The 20,393-nt window shown below is 34.9% G+C and overlaps 1 protein-coding gene and 1 pseudogene across 3 annotated transcripts in view; both read left to right on the forward strand.

Annotated features, from left to right (window-relative positions):
* OTOGL (otogelin like) overlaps positions 1–20,393 on the forward strand; it is a 131,065-nt gene that overhangs the window by 54,649 nt on the left and 56,023 nt on the right. For all 3 annotated transcript variants that reach the window (XM_077845625.1, XM_077845624.1, XM_077845623.1), the window contains 5 exons: positions 1,667–1,774; positions 2,549–2,687; positions 11,800–11,934; positions 17,060–17,209; positions 19,524–19,643. In XM_077845625.1, the coding sequence (XP_077701751.1) occupies positions 1,667–1,774; positions 2,549–2,687; positions 11,800–11,934; positions 17,060–17,209; positions 19,524–19,643 (652 nt within the window). The remainder of the gene's footprint in view (positions 1–1,666; positions 1,775–2,548; positions 2,688–11,799; positions 11,935–17,059; positions 17,210–19,523; positions 19,644–20,393) is intronic.
* LOC144281603 (succinate dehydrogenase assembly factor 4, mitochondrial pseudogene) lies at positions 8,723–9,118 on the forward strand (annotated as a pseudogene).

Below are 20,393 nucleotides of genomic sequence, written 5' to 3' on the forward strand. Positions count from 1 at the left end.
TGTTTGTGTCTTTTGACATGCTATTTCCTTCCTGAAAGGTTATCCCTTAAAAAGTATCTTAATATCTATGAATATAAAAACTAAATACCATAATCTCAAAGGAGAATTACCTTTAGAGTATTTTCAAAATATTCTGACATGAAGATTAGATACATATTATATATGATACATATTCTAATACCCTTGATATAAATATATACATATATTTTTCAATATTCTTAAAATCTTCTCTCAAGAGTTTATTTCACAAACAATAATAAAATACTACTAATAAATAAAATTTAAAGTAAAATAATGTAACTAATATAATAACTTAAAATAATAAGATAAGCAGCTACTAAAAATAGACCAAATATATGAAGTTCTTTCTGAATTTGCTTTCAAATGTTATAATTCAATGCCATCAAAATTAACATAGAAGTCAGGAATCCTGGATTCTTGCCTCTTCTCTCATAGAAAGGATCCCATATGTTTCTTTCCCTGCTTTCCCTCTCTCAGCTCTTCTAGCAGCAATGTAATTCCTTATTTAATGTCTGTGTTGTCCACTAGACCTCAAACTCCACTCAGGAAGACCGTGAACATCTTAATGTGTGTGTCCCAACGTCTAGCATGCAGCAGACACTCGATTGTTGAGTAAAGGTGACTCAGTGAACCTATCTCTGTAAGGGCTGCATTATACCATTTACATTTCTTTCTTTCAGACAAGTGTCCTAGAATCTGTATTTTCTTAGCTCACCTCTCCCACACTTCTCTCCACTTTCCCTGGGCATCACCATTTCTCCTCTGCCTGGAAAGCCCTTCTCTTCCCTGGCTTTGCCTGAAAGACTTCTCACCCTTTAAGACTCAATTTAATGCACTCTTTTATGTAAAAACCTTTAGGGGAATTAATCGCAATGAACTGCAAGTACTTCATTAAATGTCTCATAGAGGGGTGCCCTGGGGGGCTCAGTGGGTCAAGCATCTGCCTTTGGCTCAGGTTGCGATCCCAGGGTCCTGGGATCCACCCCAGCCTCAGACTCTCTGCTCAGTTGGGAGCCTGCTTCTCCCTCTCCCTCTGCCTGCCACTCCCCCTGCTTGTGCTCTCTCTCTCTCTGTCAAACAAACAAACAAACAAACAAGTAAATAAATAAATAATCTTAAAAAAAAGAATGGGAAACACTTGATATAATGGCTTTTTATTCAAAACACATCTTAACTAAGTCCTCAGGACTTTACATTTAAGCACCTACATAAGGAGCTTTTGATTATTCTCTCTGTCCTGCAACAGAAAATGTTATGTATTTCATAATTTATTATTTTATTGAAAAATTGTTAGGTCCCACAGATTTTTTTTTAAGTTGCAAATATTGAAAAAAGGGGCCCCCACTTATTCCTTAGGTGTTATTTTTGGAATAGCTCACTCGAAGCGACCTTTACGCTGCTGTTTCTCTTTCATTGTGCCAAACGATAGCAGAAAGGTTAAAATATTGCATCTGGTCACTTGCCTGGCGTTTTATTTGCCCCTGTGATGTGCAAAGTACTGGGTGAAAAAAGAGGGAGCAAAAGATTAGACCCGCCCCCTCCCTAGGTGAGCTAGGACATGCCTGTGGCAGCTCTAATAAATATAGATGGTTTACTGATTTTCACAAAACAGAAACTAAACAGCATTTACCCCTTCATTTGGAAGAATGGCAGAGCACAAAGGCAAGTGTTATGTCCCCGAAAGCTGTCCATGTATCTGGAAAGATTGGGAGTACCTCTCAGGAGAAGTGATTGCTACGCCATGTTATACCTGGTAATGAGATCCTTTTATTTCACAAAATTTTTCCCTAAGCAATTGTATTTATTTCAATCATCTTATATTTATTCAATGTGACTGACTTCAGGAAAAAAAAAATCAAGCCTGAGTAAATAAGATTTTAAAGGCATTTAGGAGTTGGTGGAGAGCTATTATCTGCAGGGGAATCATAGCATTATTTTGGGGCATGTTTGTTCAGCCCAGAAGAAAACTGCAAAATTTAAGAAGAAAAGCAATATCTCCAGTTTATAAGAAATTAATAAATGCTCCGAAGAGACGATCACATTTAATACCAGGTCTTCTGTTTGGAAATAAGCCGAAACAGTACCATAAAACAAAATTGAAATGCAATTTCCTTAAAATGTGGTAAAAAAATTCCAAGCTCATGAACAAGGTCATGTCTAGTATATTTAAACTGATCCCAATATAGGAGATGGCATGGTTTTTTTTTTTTTTTTTTTTTTTTTTTTTTTTTTTTGCTCTCATCATGACTATATTCAATTTTTTTATGCTGTCATCTGTTTTCAGGTGACCCAAGCACCATTTTTAGGCTTCTTGATTGTGGTGCCTGATAATACATTTAAGCAAAGTGGTAAATCTAGGCCTAATTTCTCAGCGTAATAAATGTTATTGAACCAATTGGCAATATTTGTAAGGGCTCTTGGCTCAGTAAATGTTCTTGAATACAAACCTTATAATGTTTTTATCGCTTGAAAAATGCTAATTAGAGTCACATGTCTTAGAAAGATAACTAGTGTTATTTTTGGCTAGTGTTTGTCGTCGAGGGATGTTCAATTGCACCTACTATCCATGCCCGGCCGTGTGCACAATATATGGGGACCGACACTATCATTCATTTGATGGGCTGGAATATGACTATATCAGTGATTGCCAGGTATTTTTGATAAAGGTATGTCACATTTACGTACTTAACATTTGCATTTGTGTAAAGACTTAATGTAAAAGACAAGTATGTCAATACATGACATCTCAAATCCATATGTCATTAATAAAACCTACAAAAGTTATAGCAATTTTAAACATTTCCTCAGCTCATTCATAAGTTCTATTATATATAGATGAGGGGCTAATTCTTAAACTTGCTGTGCTTCTGTTTTCTCATTTGTAAAATGAGGATAATCATTGTACCTGTCTCTTGGGGTAGTCATTAGGATTAAATAAGATATAAATACGTAAAGCTCTTAATGTGTGATATATAATAAGTGTTCAATAGATGCCATTTTTATTTTTATTGGCGTAGTTTGGTGAATACAAATATAAGACATGAAACCATGCATTAGGCAATATATATTGTTTATGGTTATAGCAATAAAAAGACATTATTCTTAATTCTAGACATGTGATCTTGATGATATGCTACAGTAAACCTTGGGCTTTGTATACCTGATAAAATCCCTAAAATTTCTCATGTTTAATGTGTTTGGATTTTCTTTATAACTAAATTTTATTTAGACATCACTGATCCCAGAATTAAATTTCTAAATGCAAAATGTAAGCTTTAGAAAGAAGTTGGGCAAGAATAAACAAAATAACATCTTTTCTTCCAGCAAAGTAACCCGTGATTATCTTGAATGCATATTTTATTTCTGGGTAAGGCTTTTATGTCATTAAAAGTGTGTGTGATCCTGTTCTTTTATGCACATGTCAACCAAGTAGACACATTCCTATTTTGTATTCGTTCTATTAAATAAAAAAAACGAATGGTAAAATCCATTGTGTTCCAAACCTAAGCAACCGCCAGCTTATGTTTTAAACCATTGAATTTCCCATTTAGTACTATTGTCGGCCTCCATTTAGAAAAATTTTAAGTGTCTTAAAGAATAAATCCAAATCTGTCAAAGAAAATTCAGAAGTTGAGAAGACTGGGATCATGCCTTACACTTCTTTTTCCCTCCCCAAATCATGTGGAGCATTTGGCAAACTCTAACTAACTACTTATTTGAGCTGCATGCTCTGCTTGGCTTTTCCTGAACCCCTCATTTGTCTTCACAGTAGAGGAATCATAGTGCTCACCAGTCTATTTTAAAACAATGATTGTGTAGAAAGCATTTCAAGTAAAATATTTGTCTCAATTCTGATTCTTGGTAAAATGAAAATATGCACTTGTGTTTGATGAATGAACATAGCACCCTTTTGAAAAAAAAAAAAAAAACACAACAAACTGGGTTCTTCACTATAATGGTATCGTTCCACTTAGCAGGCAAGAGCCATTGCAGTTTGGCTTTTAGACTTTTAAAACCTGATTCCTATCATCAGTTTAATTTGCTACTATATCCTCCTGTTAAAAATCAATATCCCAAGTTCAATTTCAAATTTTAATAAGTTATGCCTATCTGTGTATGACAGGCCACAGGAAATATTCTTTCAATCTTTTAGTAAGCAATGAAATTTAGATCCCTAATTTAATATCTGGGTTAAGATTTGTTATTAGGGTTCAAGTAGTAAGATTAAGATATGAAGAACATTAAAAGTTTAAGTTTTCAAGTTCTAGAATTGTGTCTTTTTTTCCTGCCAAAGCAGAAGTATTCTCTTTTTGTACGTCAACGATGTTCTTTAAAAAAAGAAAGTGTTTACAAAAGATAGACTTCAGAATGTAACTTTCACTGAATTGAATTGGTAATTAAAGAGAAGAAAATCTATTATTTTTTTATGAAGTTTTAATTTAATTTTATTTTTATTTTTTATTTTTTATTCATGTCAGACAAAGAGAGAGAGAGGCAGGGACATAGGCAGAGGGAGAAGCAGGTTCCATTCAGGGAGCCCGATGCAGGACTCGATCCCAGGACCCTGGGCGGAGGCTCAACTACTGAGCCACCCAGGTGCCCATGAAAATCTATTATTAATAATTATGTACAATTATACTAGAGAATTATTTACTACATTGTACTGGACATTTTATTGACAATTAATAAAACCAGAATCATGCCCCAAAATAATGAGGATAGTTGGATCAACATATACTTGATAAGCCAAGAAATTTTTTATTTGATCATGGGACGGATAATTATTTCATATCAAAGATAAATTAGTGATTAACAATGCAACTTAATGTAATGGTTTTGAAATCTTTTCATGCCAGATAGTAAATTTCTGAATGCTTGGGTTTTTTTTTTTTTTTTCTGCTTTAATTTTTCTTCAACGATTTTTTTTTTGTTTGTTTGGTTTAGTTTGGTTTCTGTTTCTGTTTCTTTGCTTACTCCACATGCTTAGCTTTCCCGTGGCGGAGTCTTCTCTTTTGGGGAAAGAATCAACATTTCCTCTGAGAAGGAGAGAATTACTGCCAGCACCATTCATTTACTTGCTACTTTTTCAGTGACAGGAATAATTTCTGTAAAGCACAGATTCAATTCTTTCTTTCTTATCAAACAGCTCTTTTTTCTCCTGCCTTGATTACAAATTCTACATTTTATTTTTGTTATTTATAACACATTTTTATCTGGTGAAACTGATTGATTTCTTTGGACCTTAACGTGGATCTAGTAATGTCATTTATAAACATGTCTCTTCATTTGCCAGTTGGATTTATAACAATTAATACTTATTCAACATGAATTTATAAGTAAATTGACCCTCACATTTAAAGAGGTATTAATGTCCTTTTTTTTTCATCTCTGGAGTTTTAAGTGTAATCTAACTTTAGGTACAAATAAGTACTTAACACATCTTTGCTGATGCTGGTCAAACTTTAAAAATTCAGGTTCTCCGATATTTTATCATTTTGGAGGCTTTTTACCCTTTACTATAAATAGCACATGGAATATATAGCACGTTGTGTTTTAAGTAGGTTGAAGCAGGTTTAAGACAAAGGTATAATTGTATATGCAGAGATAAGACTTGTTTAACAGTAAAAAGAGATAAGAGACCAAACGACATCTCAACCTAGACCGCAAGCTAAGAGAAAAAGAGAGAACACTGGAGGTCTTCAGCAAAAATAGGAAATATATTCCAACAGCCAGATTTCAGAGCCAAACTCTACGTCTATTAATCTATGGCAAGTCCCAATCACTGCTCTATTTCTTATAATTTGTTCCAGTTTAGGTTTTACAACATTGTCTTCAGGTGAGATCTCAAATGTTTAGTATTCTCCTTAAGCCTCTGAAAACCCTTCTAATTTCATCAGTCTCCAATTCCAAACTTTGTATCATTTGTCCCATGAATATTTCTGGTGTGCCTTCTATGTGTCAGGCCCTATGCTGGGAAGTACAAATATGATGACAAGCAGAAATAGATACAGGCCTTGCCTCTGTACCCAAGGCTGCCGGTGGTGGTGGTGGCAGCCAGGTGGAGGACGGTTATAAATCACCTAATCACAAAACTCATCAAATGTCAACTGCAAAACTCAATGATGACCTGAATGCAAAATCTAATTAAACTTTTAAAAGCTTATCTTCTTTTTTCCTCTGAGGTAGCTTGTGCTTTGTAATTCTATTGCCTCTGCTGGTCTCTTGTCTCTGATCTCTCCTCAATATTCTCTGGTGACTCCTTTCTTCAAGAGTTTCTTAAAACACTGGGGCTCACAGGTTCAATTTCCGTGTCTCCCTCCTCTGTGAAACTCTAAGGAACAAACTGAAGTCCTGAAAAATCAGAGAGTCGATATATAAGTATTTCTTTTAAAAAATGACAAATACACCACCTTCCACTCACTTTCCCTTCCTCTGGCCATCCTAACAGTGACTGCAAAAATTAGTCTCTATTAAAAAAAATCTTTCCATGTTTTTGACTGACTTTCTGTTTAGCAAGCTCTGATCATCTCCCATCTTTATTTCCAGTTGAGACCCATGGAAGGAAAACTGCTCTGAAACTATCTTAAAGTCGTAGACTCAGGAGATAGGCAGCCAATGTAAGATTTTCTCCAAACAATCATCATCTGCATGCATTTCCCATCTCTAAGCCAATCGTTGTTAGTCACTGAAATGAGGTTCTTATGGTGGTTTGTCTTCTAGGGACAGTTTTTATTTATATTGTTCCTATGACAACCATGCTGAGGACAAAGGGGTCAGAGGCAGGAAGACAATTTAGACCTTTATTGATAGGACAGTGTATCTTGTCTATATTATGGTGGATATTTTCAACCCATCTCAGTTTTTTATAGTTTCCTGAACATCTTTTTATATCAGGAAAATCAGAAACATGTATGACTAAATTAAACGATATGATAAAAATCTAAAGAAAATTCCTCTCCAGTCCTGATACATTAATGTAGCCAAAATTAAAATGGACATGAAAAATATATTAATTTTATTTCATTTTTAAAATTTCATGAACAAAACTTTATAGATGGCTCTGGGTGTATTTTTTTAGTCTATTTCAGTAGGAAGATGAAAATCTCAGAGTTTATGGAATTAATTCTGTAAGTGTCTTTTTTTTTTTTTTAGAGAGAGAGAGACAGAGAGAGAGAGCAAGTGGTGTTGGGGAGAGGGGCAGAGGGAGAGAGAGAGAATCTTAAGCAGGCTCCATGCCCAGCACAGAGCCCACATGGGGCTTAGTCTCACAACCTGAGACTGAGATCATGACCTGAGCTGAAATCAAGAGTTAGATGCTTAACTGACTGAGCCACCCAGGGACCCCTGTGTCTTTTCAAAAAATTGGTGTTTAATTAATTCTCTACTTTATTCATATAAGCTAACTCTTAAATATTGTATCCTTGTTGGAAATTTCAGGCAAGGTGATTGTGATATTTTATCCATAAGATTGATGTCCATTATTCATCTTAGATGTTAAGGTTCAGTATTTACTTTGCGTCGTAATAGTTTACCTACTTAGACAACACACTGTATAAAAACTGTCTAAAACATTCAATAGCACAATAATAGCTATTGTAATAGCACAGTAATTTTTTTTTAACCTTTATCTCTTCCTTTTTTTGTTTCTTTCTTTCTTAAACATTTAAATTTACACTCTACTCTAGGAGCTGTTAAGGGTACGATTATTAAGACATTAGCTTCACCCTCAATTGTTTTATGTTTGAGAGAGTCATTAATACACAAGAAGCTAGAAGGTTGGGATAAGTGAAAGCTCTCTTATGGGAATGTAACTTATTTTGACTAGAGAAATAGCAACAGGAAAGTTTCATGGAAGGGGGAGGAATTGGTACTAGACTATTTCACCCCATTATAACCCATTTCTTTTTCAGTGTATTTCCAGGTAGATTTCCTTGGTAATGAAGCACCTTAGGGTGGTTTTCTTCTCGTGGCATTCTGGTTAAATGCCTGCTATTTTAGGGAACCAACAGTAAGTGGTCCTGGTGGTAATCTATGTACAAAGCCCTAAGGGAAATACCATCCCAAGGAAGACTTTGAATAAGTCACAAAGGTAACAATTGAAGGATGGTTTTGTCTCCCAGGCAGCAGGAATTCTTTGATGCTCTGATGTCATTTGTGCAACTGGGACAATCTCCGTGTGACTGCTCTATTCTCTTCTTTCTCAGGCTTGCTTATATAACTCTTTTCTGTGTCCTTCACCTTTGCATCAGTTCAGTCATTGTTTTTGCTTCCTTTTTTTTTTTTTTTTAAAGATTTTACTTATTTATTCATGAGAGACACACAGAGAGAGAGAGAGAGAGAGAGAGAGAGAGGCAGAGACACAGGCAGAGGGAGAAGCAGGCTTCATGGAGGGAGCCCGACATGGGACTCGATCCCAGGTCTCCAGAATCAGGCCCTGGGCTGAAGGTGGCGCTAAACTGCTGAGCCACCCAGGCTGCCCTCTGCTTCCTTGTATTTTGTAGGAATTTTATTCCTTATATTTTAAGCTTGCTCTCTTCAGCCCCACTCTACCTTCTGTCTTCTTTCTATCTATTCACTCTCAAATCTTACTACAGAAAACTTTTTAAAAACCCATTGTTTTCTGGTTCAAGTGTGAGAGATAACAGGCTATAGTGGTCTTTCTTTATGCTTACACTACACTCTGTTGGCCCGAGGTGGCACCATGACCGGATCAGGGCTAGTTCAGTTACTCGGCTGCATCCTGGCCACTGTGTGGTCAGTGGCAAGATCACCCCTTCTGTGTCATATTGTGAGGAGAATGAGTTCTCAAGGAGAAAAACCCAAACACAATTAAACAATCTCTTAAGAAGTTACCAGAAGGTCATTTTGATGGACCAGAAGATTCTAATTTAGAAAAAGTACCACTAATAAAATTTCCAAGTTATGTTAATCCTGTTACCAAAGAAAAAGGTGGACCCAGAAGCCCTGAAACTGCCTGATATGGAGATTAGAAATGAGAAAGACACTGTATTGATTTTTAAGCCACGTATTATTAACTTCATAACATGTGTCATGACAGCTATCAAATATAGGTAAAATATAGTGGCATGAAAACATATGTGGGCTTTATAACCACCAAAAATTAATGAAAAAACCTGAAGACTCCCCCAAAACTAGCAATGGGAATGCATAATTCAGACCTCCTCTTGTGGGAAGCAGAGTTGACTGAGAAGTCCCGCTGTTGCCCACGGGATCCACCACTGACTGTATTCCTGCTGAAGCCACACTTCCCGCCAGCTGTTCTTAGCTGGTGAATGAGTATGGTGGAGCTGCAGTAAGTGAGCATGTGGCTCAGTCCCCTGATGGGGGACAGTGGCTACAGGGCTCCCCATTAGCCATCCCAGAATTTTCTTGCTACTGTACTGCTATTAGAGACTCTTCCTACCCTGTCCTCCTTTCTTTCTCTCTCCTCTTCACAGGTTTCAGACTCTGCCTACTTTTCCTTTTATAATTCAAAAACATCTGACCAATAAATCTCTTTCCCATTTAGAAAAACAAAACACAACTCTGTTGGCCCATTGATGAATGTACTGCTTTGGGCCATAAAACATGGCTTCCAGAGGCTACAGTATGAGCAGGAACTTTGTGTGGGATACTTACCCTTAAAAGGGGTAAGGGCTATGACAGGTGCTTAGATTGACTGACATTTGAGTAAAATAATATTTTACCTTGAGAGGTGCTGACATTTTGTTTGGAATCACCTGGGAGAATATTTTCTATAAATGTTTGCAGTGCCTCAGAATAAAAGGTTTAAGGAATCCATGTGGCACACTGATGTTGACCTTTTCCCTCTAGCTTTATGATCATTACTTATTATGTTGCTTAGCAACTCTGTAGCATTATCTCCAAACCTAATATTAACTTGAAATACATTGGAAATGAAAATTATAGAAACGCGAGTCTTAGGAATTGATATTGTTTAAAGTAACTGTCAACAATAGCATGACATTACAAGGCAATCAATACAATATAGAATATTTCATGATATTTCTGAGTTTAACATAAAGAATAATCTAACACTGAGGAACTTTAATTAATAATAATAGAAGCATAATGGCAGTGGAAAGCCTTTCAGCTGGCTTTTCACATCCCTTAATCCAAATAACTTTTCTCAAGAGAAAGAACAAAACAAAACCCTGAATTATATATTTTTTTCTTCTTTGAAAATCATTCATAAAGGCAGAAAATGTAGCATGATTTTTTTTGAGCAGTACAATGCCATAATCATCTTAACGACTTTTATTATTCTCCTTTTCAAAATTTGGACAATGTTTTGCAAAAGGATTAAGAAGAAGTAAAAGCTCTCAGTTCCTATGAAAGAATGAAGGAAAAGTGGGTCACAGAAGGACACATTAGTTACTTTGTCAACACTATTCATCGAAAAACCTCTCCTCTTGGCACTATGCTATAGTAATTACTTATAAGACAGAAAAAAATTTCACCAAACCAAAAGAAATCTTGAGCTAGTGTTCATATTGCTGGTGATATGAAAAACTAAGTGTAGAGAATTTATAAGACCTATATGATTTCCGGATATTTAAAGGCTTTTTCACTTTGAAAATAAACACTGACCTGCATATCTAAAAATGAAAAGAATTCAGGAAATGTATGTGGGCCTTTGAAAATTGGACATAGAGTTCAAAGAGAAATGCCACGTTACTTTTGGTGAAATCCCATCTTTCACAAGTTACTCTTAGACTGGTGTGGCTTTTAACTTTTGGAGGGATAGGGATCACCTCAAAATCTGATGAAAACCATGGGCTTTCTTCTTAGAAAAATACGGATAATAAAAAAAGCCCAACATTCTCCAATGAATTTCTAGGATCTGTAGAGCTACAGAAGTCCTTCTGGGGAAATGGTACCAAAAGAGAAACTGATTCTAGAGAATGTGTTCTAAGTGCATGCAGTACCTGAGGAAGGTAGAGATGAGGTGGGAGGTGAGGGGGTCCGGTTGAGTGTGTACGGGGTTAAATAACGTTCTCCAAAACTAAGGAACCCTGACAACTTACAGGTGACTTTTCTCCTCAATCATTGCTAGACACTTCCTAATTTCTCTACAAGTAGCATAAAGAAAATTACTATTTTGAACTCTGTCTCTGCTCTAATTTAGGCAAATGACTTTGGAAAATCAGTTAATCCTTCTTAACTCCACTCCTTGGTCTGTAAAGTGGAGATAATACTTAATTTGAAAACTATCTTAAAAATTAAATATCATATGTAATGTTCAAAGGAAGCCCTCAAATGATACCCATTATTGTATTTACTAACACTACCAGAGCTTTGTATCTATCGCAGTTTTAACCTGTAGGCAAATAATTATTTAGCCAGAAAACTTTAAAAAATATAACAGAAGATGTTGCCTAAAATGAGAATATTTCCTTTAAATTCCCCTAAGTGACATATCTTGGATATTCGTTGAAAAGAAACTGGTTGATAGATTTGAGCTACAATAATAGAAAAAAAAAAGTTTTGTTAGAACAAAATATTGTTATTTTTAACAATAACTTCTGTTTGTTAGAACAGAAGATATTGGAGGTAAATGTGTAACTATTGAACTATTTTGGATAAAATGATTTTTATTTTAGAGATAAGCTGTATTTTATTTATTTTTTGAGATAAGCTGTATTTTGAGTACAACCCCATTGTTAAGCTTAGTCTTCTTTAAGGTTTGTTAGTAAAAAATAACCAAAAATTATAGTAGTATACACTTGTATTAATGCATTATTTTTGACATTTCAGAGTGCAGATGATTTGGATCTATCTGTCATTGCCCAGAACAAGAAATGTTTTGACAATGATATTGTTTGTTCCAAAAGTGTTTTGATTTCAGTTGGGGACACTGAAATTTACCTGAATGACACTCCTTACAAACAGGTTAGTAAATTATTTCTTTTAGGATCATTTTAACTTATCCCGAGGATACTGAAAACAAAATAGAAACAATTTAGGATACTTTTCTCTGTGAGTGGTTACAGATTTAGATTTTCTTTTCTTTGTTGTTTTATGTGGCTTCAGTAAATCATACTTGTCTGTTTTATTTTTTTAAGATTTTATTTATTTATTTGAGAGAGAGAGAGAGAGAGAGAGAGAGAGAGAGAAAGAACACCAGTGGTGGGGCTGGGGGGCAGAGGGAGAGGGAGAAACAGACTCCTAGATAGCAGGGAGCCCAATGTGGGGCTCGATCCCAAGAAACATGACCTGAGCCAAAGACAGATGCTTAACCAACTGAGCCACTAAAGCAAACCAGTCTCTTTGGTTTATACTCCACTTCTCCATATTCCAATTCTTTCCTCTTTTCTTCAACCTCATGGTCACCATTCTGGCCCTAGCAACCATCACCAGGTATCTGGAGTATAGCGCCATCTTCCACACTAGACACTGGGCTTCCTGTCTCAGTTCTTCCCCTCTTCTCCTGCCATACCACAGCCAAGGTAGCTTTTTTTTTTTTTTTTCCCTAAAATGGGGATCTAATCTATCAGTTTAGTGCTTCAAGACTTTCAAATGACTTCCCAGTTCTCTGATAAGGCTTTCACCATCCTGACCATTATCACTTCTCCTGCCTCATGTCTCATCACTTTTCTGCTTCCAGCCCATTTCCAGAAGTTGGAGCTTTTATTAGTTCTTCAGATATTCTTTTCTTTCACCTCTGTTTCTTCATGAATGTCATTGCTGCTACCTTCATCTGCCTTTTCTTTAATTTACTATTCTGCGATAGGTCTCATCTTTACTCCTTCCGAGAGCTCCCCTTCATACCTTCAAGCACCTGGTTAGGACATGTATCACACTTTAGTAAAATTACTTGTGTGGTTGTCTGTCTTCTCCATTTGTCTATGAGTTCTATGAGAATTGGGACCACTGTCTCCCTTATTTATTCCTATATTCTTGGAGGCTACCCAGTTTGAAAGAGCGAATACATTTCATTCATCCCTTCATCATCCATACATCTATTCATGCATTCGTCTACTATCTACCAAAATCTGCATTAATTTTTAAGACTAAAATGGTGCAAAGACACTGCACTTGCCTTTAAGGAATTATAATCAGGTGAGGGAACTATTCAAGTAAACAAGAATGTGCAGTGTAACGTGTTATGGCAGGAGTATGTATAAGACAGTGTGAGAATCCCTAAGAAGAAGCCAATCTTGCATGTTTAGTGTAATTGTTAGGCGTGTAGACTTCAGAGTCGGTTAGTACTCACCTAGAACCCTTATTCTACCACTTGCTGGTTGTGTCACTTTGGGCAGGTTTACTTCACCTCTTCAAGTTGTGGCTTTCCAGATTGTAAACTTGGGATGATTATAGAATCTAGTTCTTATAAGTTCATATGAGGATGAAGTGAGGTAATGGATTTCAAGAAATGGCTTTCCTTCTCTCCTTCACCCTCCTTATTTTTGAAGGTTCAGAAGATATGCTCTGGATTAAATGGTTTGAACTGAATCTTGAGGGATGAGTAGGGACATGATCTAACATACAGCTTTTAAAAAGTGGCCTCTCTGTGACATTTAAGAAGAGTGTTTCTCAAACTTTGATCTGTAAATGTGCATTAAAGTCATTTGCAATATCTACTATAAGATCTGATTCCTGAGCCTCACCTCAGTAATTAGAATGGCTGAGGTTGAGAACGAAGATCATTATTAATGGTACCCCCAATTCTTCTGCACGATAAAGTTTGAGAATTAATGCGGTAGATCATAGCTTCTATTTCAATCAGAAATATTGAGACCAACCAGGCAGCAATCAAGCTTGCAGCAAAACAGAGTTTGTATATCACATTGACATCTTTTGAAAGTAATTATTACAGTTTGGCAGAGCCAGCAGCCGGATATTCATTTATAGGCGAAGGTCTAAGAACAAGAATATGTTTCTTATTTTTAAAGAAAAAAACTGAAGAGAAAATAGTAAATGTTCTTGTAGAGACAATTTGGCACATTTTTGAGGTGTAATTACAGTTCAGTGAAGCTTTCAACTTCCAATATTCCCCTATATGCAGGTGTCAATGAATCTCTGTATCAGTTGTGAAGTATGAAGTAAGATAAAGGAAAGTCACAAAAATTGTTCGATCCTAACTAATCCCCTGCTAATATTTTTTCTTGAACATCAAAAGTAAAAATCAGTACCACTATTTTATGGCATATGGATTGCTCATCTAGGGAAAGAAACAAAATCTGTTATTCTTTAAATAAACACACATTTTTGTTTTGTCAAATACGTAAAATATATTTTATGAATTTATTCAAGCTGCACTTCTTTAAATGTTTTAAGTCTCCACATTTATAACTTTCTAACATCATTAGAGTTTGTTGAAAGGGCTATAATTCTCATTGGAAGAGAAGGTCTCGATTTTGGGCAATTCATAACACCATCACTCTTCTAATGAGAAGTATCTTTACTTCCTAATTTGAGAAAAAAGGAACACAGTATCTCCTTTTGACCAAAGAGAACTGTTTTTCTTATGGTAAACTACTCTATTTTGTAAAATTGAAGGATTTTTTTTTTACCTCTATAGGCAAATAGAAAAAAAAAATCTTTTACATCAGGATAACAGATGCAAAACTAGCCTGAATGAAATCTAATGATAATCTGCCTTATACAAAAATTATTTTTATGTTCTAAAGATATGTCAACCAGACCAAGGGAAATTTAATAGGAAAGTACACAAAAAAAACTATTTTATGGATTACTTACTTGCTTTAATTGTTGCTGATCAGCCTGGAAGATGATCAGGCCAGTGCAGGAAGGTTTTAAAAACATATAAATCAGGGATCCCTGGGTGGCGCAGTGGTTTGGCGCCTGCCTTTGGCCCAGGGCGCGATCCTGGAGACCCGGGATCGAGTCCCACATCGGGCTCCCGGTGCATGGAGCCTGCTTCTCCCTCTGCCTGTGTCTCTGCGCCTCTCTCTCTCTCTGTGACTATCATAAATAAATAAAAATTTTAAAAAAATAAAAATAAAAAAAAATAAAAACATATAAATCACGCTTTGATCTAGAAGCTGAGGATACTGCTATAAACTTGACAAAGTACATCTTTCAAGGAGCTAACATTCAGGTGGAGAGAAGACAGATAATAGAGCCAAAGACAAATCCTACAATAGAAAGGTACTGAAAAGTGTAATCAAAACAATAAAAATAGGTTCTATGGCAGAGACGGACTTGGGGCTACACACTTTATGGGCCTAGTGAAAAATGAAAATGTGATACCCCTTGTTCAAATAGGAATTCTTTTTCTCCCTTTGTTTTGCTGTCCCTCTTGATCTGTTATGGTGTGTGTGTGTGTGTGTGTGTGTGTGTGTGTGTGTGTGTGTGTTTCCTTTATTATTTAAGGCCTTGCTCACTCAGGAACAAGGATACTCCCAGGTTAGGTGCAGACCCTCATAGGTACGCAGGGTCTTGCCCTATAACTTCAACTTGGAGCTTGGGAGTAGAAGGAAATGAGGTGAGATAGAGTCCATTAACTATATGTTTATACAATATGTGCTGTTATATATAATATACTGAGTACTTGTAAGTTTGAGCTTGATCTAGAAGACTGAAAACTCTTATGGATAGCACTAAGGTTATTTACCTCACCCTAAGGAATGTTTCTAAAATGTCCATTATAGTATAGTATTTCTAAACTATGAATTTTTTATGATCTGGGGGAGAAAAATAATCAAAGGATTCCATATCCCCCTCCTAGTTTTTATTTTACTTCTGGTTAAATTTGCTTTATTTACTTTGATTTCACGACATATTTTTAAAGTTATTATATGAGTTAATTGCAATGTCAGACTTAATATAATCTTTTTTTAAAAAAAGTTTTATTTATTCATGAGATACACAGAGAGAGGCAGAGACAGGCAGAGGGAGAAGCAGGCTCCCTGCGAGGAGCCCAATGCAGGACTTGATCCCAGGACCCCGGAATCACCATCTGAGCCTAAGGAAGACATTCAACCACTGGGCCACCCAGGCGTCCCTTAACGTAATGTTTTACAGGGTATATGGCCCCTGCTCATAAGGAACATTGCATATTTGTTCTTTAGGCTAAATGTACTCTAAATTTTTCCAACAGATTCTGCCTCTAGTTTCTCTCTGATATTATTTATAGCACACAAATGACTTTCCTTTAACATAAACATGGTCTATCATTTTCCTATTCAAAAGCTTTTATTGAATGCATTTTGCACATAGATTAGCAGCCCTTGACTGTACGAATAACTTGGGTCTCCAACTGCGCTTGTCATGGAATCTGTGTTCTAACCCTTTGGTGCTCTCTTTAGTCCTGAACAAATTTTGAACTTTCTTGCCCCTAAGTCTCTATTCAAGTTATTACTTTTGCTCAGAGTGATTTCTTCTCCATTCTCATTTCCAGCTGTGTATACCCTCCTATGCCTCTTCCAGACCCATTCATACCCCACTCCTTGCAAGAAACCTTTCCAAGTCCCTTTAATGGAAATTGATCTCCCCTTTCTCTCTCTGTCTTTCTAGAATAGATGGATAGATAGAGATAGATGGATCTGTCTATATGTAGATAATATATCTCTATCTATAGATGTATCTTTCTATTAATCTATTTACCTGTATATATACAGGGAGAGAGAGGAATACAAAGTTTGTGTTTTTGTTTTTCAATTATGCAGGTAGCATCATACATTTTTAGCATTCAATCGTATTATCATCAGCATAGAATTTATGAGTCTGCAGCTATATCCCCTTACTGTACTCTATGTCTGTGCCTTTGTTTATGCTCTTTTTTATAGAAGAAATACCTTCTTCCCTTTGCTTATTTATCCATATTGAGCCCATCTATCATATTGTGTCTTATTACCAATTTATGTATTTCCTAATTCAAACATATTTTATACATTTGCTTTTTCTTTTACTATAGAATTCAGAAAATACAAAGCCAAGCAAAAATATCAGTACATAGATACTTATTGGTGGATATTAATTAATGTTTACACTTTGGTTAGTGAACAAGGAATTCATTTTTTGCTTTCTTCCTTTTTTTTTTTTTTTAAAGAAACGATCAGGTTTTTTTCTGGAAAATAAACCTACATACCAGCTTTGGAAGGCAGGGTTCTACATAGTAATATACTTTCCAGAGAGTGATATCACTATTCTTTGGGATAAAAAGACAACCATTCATATCAAAGCTGGACCCCAGTGGAAGGTAGGTCAATCTAGTTGGTAGGCTAATGCAGATGAGATGTAAGAAATGAAGTTACATTTACTTTTTGATATTTTATGGAAATAAAATAATTGATATTTTCTTTAAGAAACAAGTTATATTTTCAGAATTTCTAACTCATAACCCTGTGAAAAAAACTTTACCAATTATAGTGTTATGTAAAGTCCTTTTTGACTTTAACCGTGGAGTAACCAATTTTCCAAAGTTACTTAGGTCAGCTTCTTTCTTCCCATCCCTTTCAGTGTGGTTATGCGATATGTTTGTAATACAGTAAGATTCATTTATTACATTCTGCATTCCACCTTTTCCTCCACATTTTGGATTTTTTTAAGTTTGCATACAGTGTATGTGTGTAAAAAAAATGTTATGGTCTAGAGTTCTATGGATTTTAGAAAATGCATGGAGTTGTTTATCTACCATCAGAGTTCTATAGAGAACAGATCTCTCCACTCCCAGATTTCTCCCATGTTGCCCCATTATTGTCAACTCCTACTGATTTATTTTTCATCTTTATAGTTTTGCCTTTATGCAACCTCTTGGCAAAATATTTAGTATTAAATATGTTAATATTAAAAATTAATATTAAAGAAGTCTGGCTTCTCTGACTTGGCAAAATATTTAATATTTTAATATTACAATTTAATATTTATTTAATATTCATCCATGCTATTGAATGAATTAATAGTTTGCTCCTTTATACTGTTGAGTAGCATTCCATTATATGGATGTGCTAGTTTGTTTTATTCATTCATGGTTTAAGATTCAGTCTGGACTGTTTAGAATTTTTGGCAACTTATATTTTAAGTTGTTTTAAATATTATTTTCTGTTAAACATTGTATAAATATTATTAAATATGTTATTTTAAATTTTATTAAACATTTGAAATTTATATATTAAAGTTGTTTTTGAAATGTTAATATATTTTTAAAAATCCAGTTTATCTGAAACTGAAATTGAGACTCATTGATATAATCTGTGGCAAATTAGGGAAAAATTGGGATAGTTACAACATATTCTTATAAAAATATGGAAAAGATACATATTTTTAAAGATTTTAATATGTTGTAAATTGAAAACAAGTATATGACAAGTATATTGAAGTCATTTTTTTTAACCCCAAGCCCATATATCTATTGATAGGTGTTTGCTGGATTCTTGCATTTCTTTGATGCAAATTAAAAAATTTAGTCATTGCCATACTTCTTCAGCCATGTTTCTCTGCAATTCGTTATTATGTATCTTCTCTTCCCTACTCTTTGGAAGTGAATCAACCAATTATTCTTCTACCTTTCCCCCTTTACTGCTGCCTTAAAGAGTTGGGTGACCAATGATGGAAATGGCATCGTCTTTGGATAATTTATGTGGCTTCTGAGAGCAGAGGCTGTATGATAAAAAGTCATGACAGTTGCAATCCCAGGGTTAATGTCAGTTTTGCTGAAGACATGGCTTGCTTCCTTCACCATTAGCTAAGGGCTGCATTCTATTCTTCAGTATATGAAGAGAGCATTCATTTTTATTTAATTTCAGTGTTTTAAGGGGAATTTTCATTGTTTTAGGAAGGTCATTCTTTTTTCTACTTTTGGTTTATCTTCTGCCTCTAAGAGTAAAGTATTTCACATTATTTGAGAAAATGCAGTGGGTATTGTTGATTGAGTAATTCATATGGCACTTCCAGTAACCATTTCAAAACTTATAATAACCTTTATAATCATGGAGTTAAAAATATGGTTTTTATTTATGGAGTCTCATGGTGACATGATACATGAGTATTAAGGTTAACTTTTTCTTTAGAAGTTATATTTCGGATGTTTTAGCTTTTCAAAGTATGACCTATAGAAAAATTTATTATTTTTACTGTTTCAATATTTATAGGGTTGCAAAACCTCAAGCATATCCAGAGATGGGTTTTTCGTCATTAAAAATGTATATGTATATGAATATGTACAAAACACATATGTGTACGTGTGCACATAAACAGTAGTGTCTTTATTATACTTCTGCAAGTTACTTACATTATTACTTGTATCAATGCTAAGGCAATGGTAAGTGTAGATAGATAAAATTTGGGAGATGGCGAAACATTGTTAAGAAATTAAAATAACTGTATATATATAATTAAATAAATATAATTAAGTAGATATGAAATTATGTCATCTTGAAACATATTTACATGGTTGTGGAAATTGTTAAAATGCCTATTTTTAATCTTTAAAATTTTTAGTGAATGAGCCCTTCCTTAAATGTTGAAGTGAGTATGGAATATGTTATATTTCATGATCATTTCTTTCACTTTAGAACAAGCTATCAGGATTATGTGGAAACTTTGACAAATGCACTTCAAATGATATGACCACTTCCAATAACTTGGAAGTGAGAAATGCCCAGGTATTTGGAGATAGTTGGGCATTAGGGCAGGTAAGTAGAATATATATATAATAGAACTTAACATATTTTTTTGGTATATTTTTTGCCTCAATCATTTTATTCTTATAAGGAAATTTATTTAGATAATATTTTGTGTCATATTTGTATAGTAATTTAGAACTGACAAATTACTTTCACACTTACCTTCTCCTGTAATGCTTGTGACAATCTTGTAATGTAAAAGATATTGCCTCTGTATGATAGATGAAGAAATTGAGGCTCAGGAAGGTTAAATGACTTGCCTAATATTATATGTCCAGAAAGAAGCAGAGATGTCATTGAGATTCATGTCTTTTAATCTCATGCTTTTCCTTCCATAGCAAATGCTTTATCAATGTATTTCTATTTCTAATAATGTACCTTTCGCCAACTCAAAGCAATGAATAAATGAAGGCATAATTTCTTACCATCTGTTCTCCAGGGATGGGTGTGTGTGTGTGTGTGTGTGTGTGTGTGTGATGAATAGGGAATGGATTATGGATTTGCGGTCAACTACCTTTGGGACAAATTTGAATCAATTAGGTTAGACATATATTTTTTTGAAGGATTTCTTGAGGCATTATAAGTATCCAAGGGAGGGATGAATATGAAGGCTTTACTAACTTATTAACACATAATCTGTTTTTATGTATTAATTCTCAAAGAAATAGTGTCCTATGGGCCACACTTTGAGAAATGCTGAACTAACTCAGAAAACAGAGTCAAATCAGAAATTAGTATTACTCTTTTCTACTCCTTTTC

This window comes from Canis aureus, chromosome 13 (assembly GCF_053574225.1).
Source record: "Canis aureus isolate CA01 chromosome 13, VMU_Caureus_v.1.0, whole genome shotgun sequence".
Taxonomy (NCBI): Eukaryota; Metazoa; Chordata; class Mammalia; order Carnivora; family Canidae; genus Canis; species Canis aureus.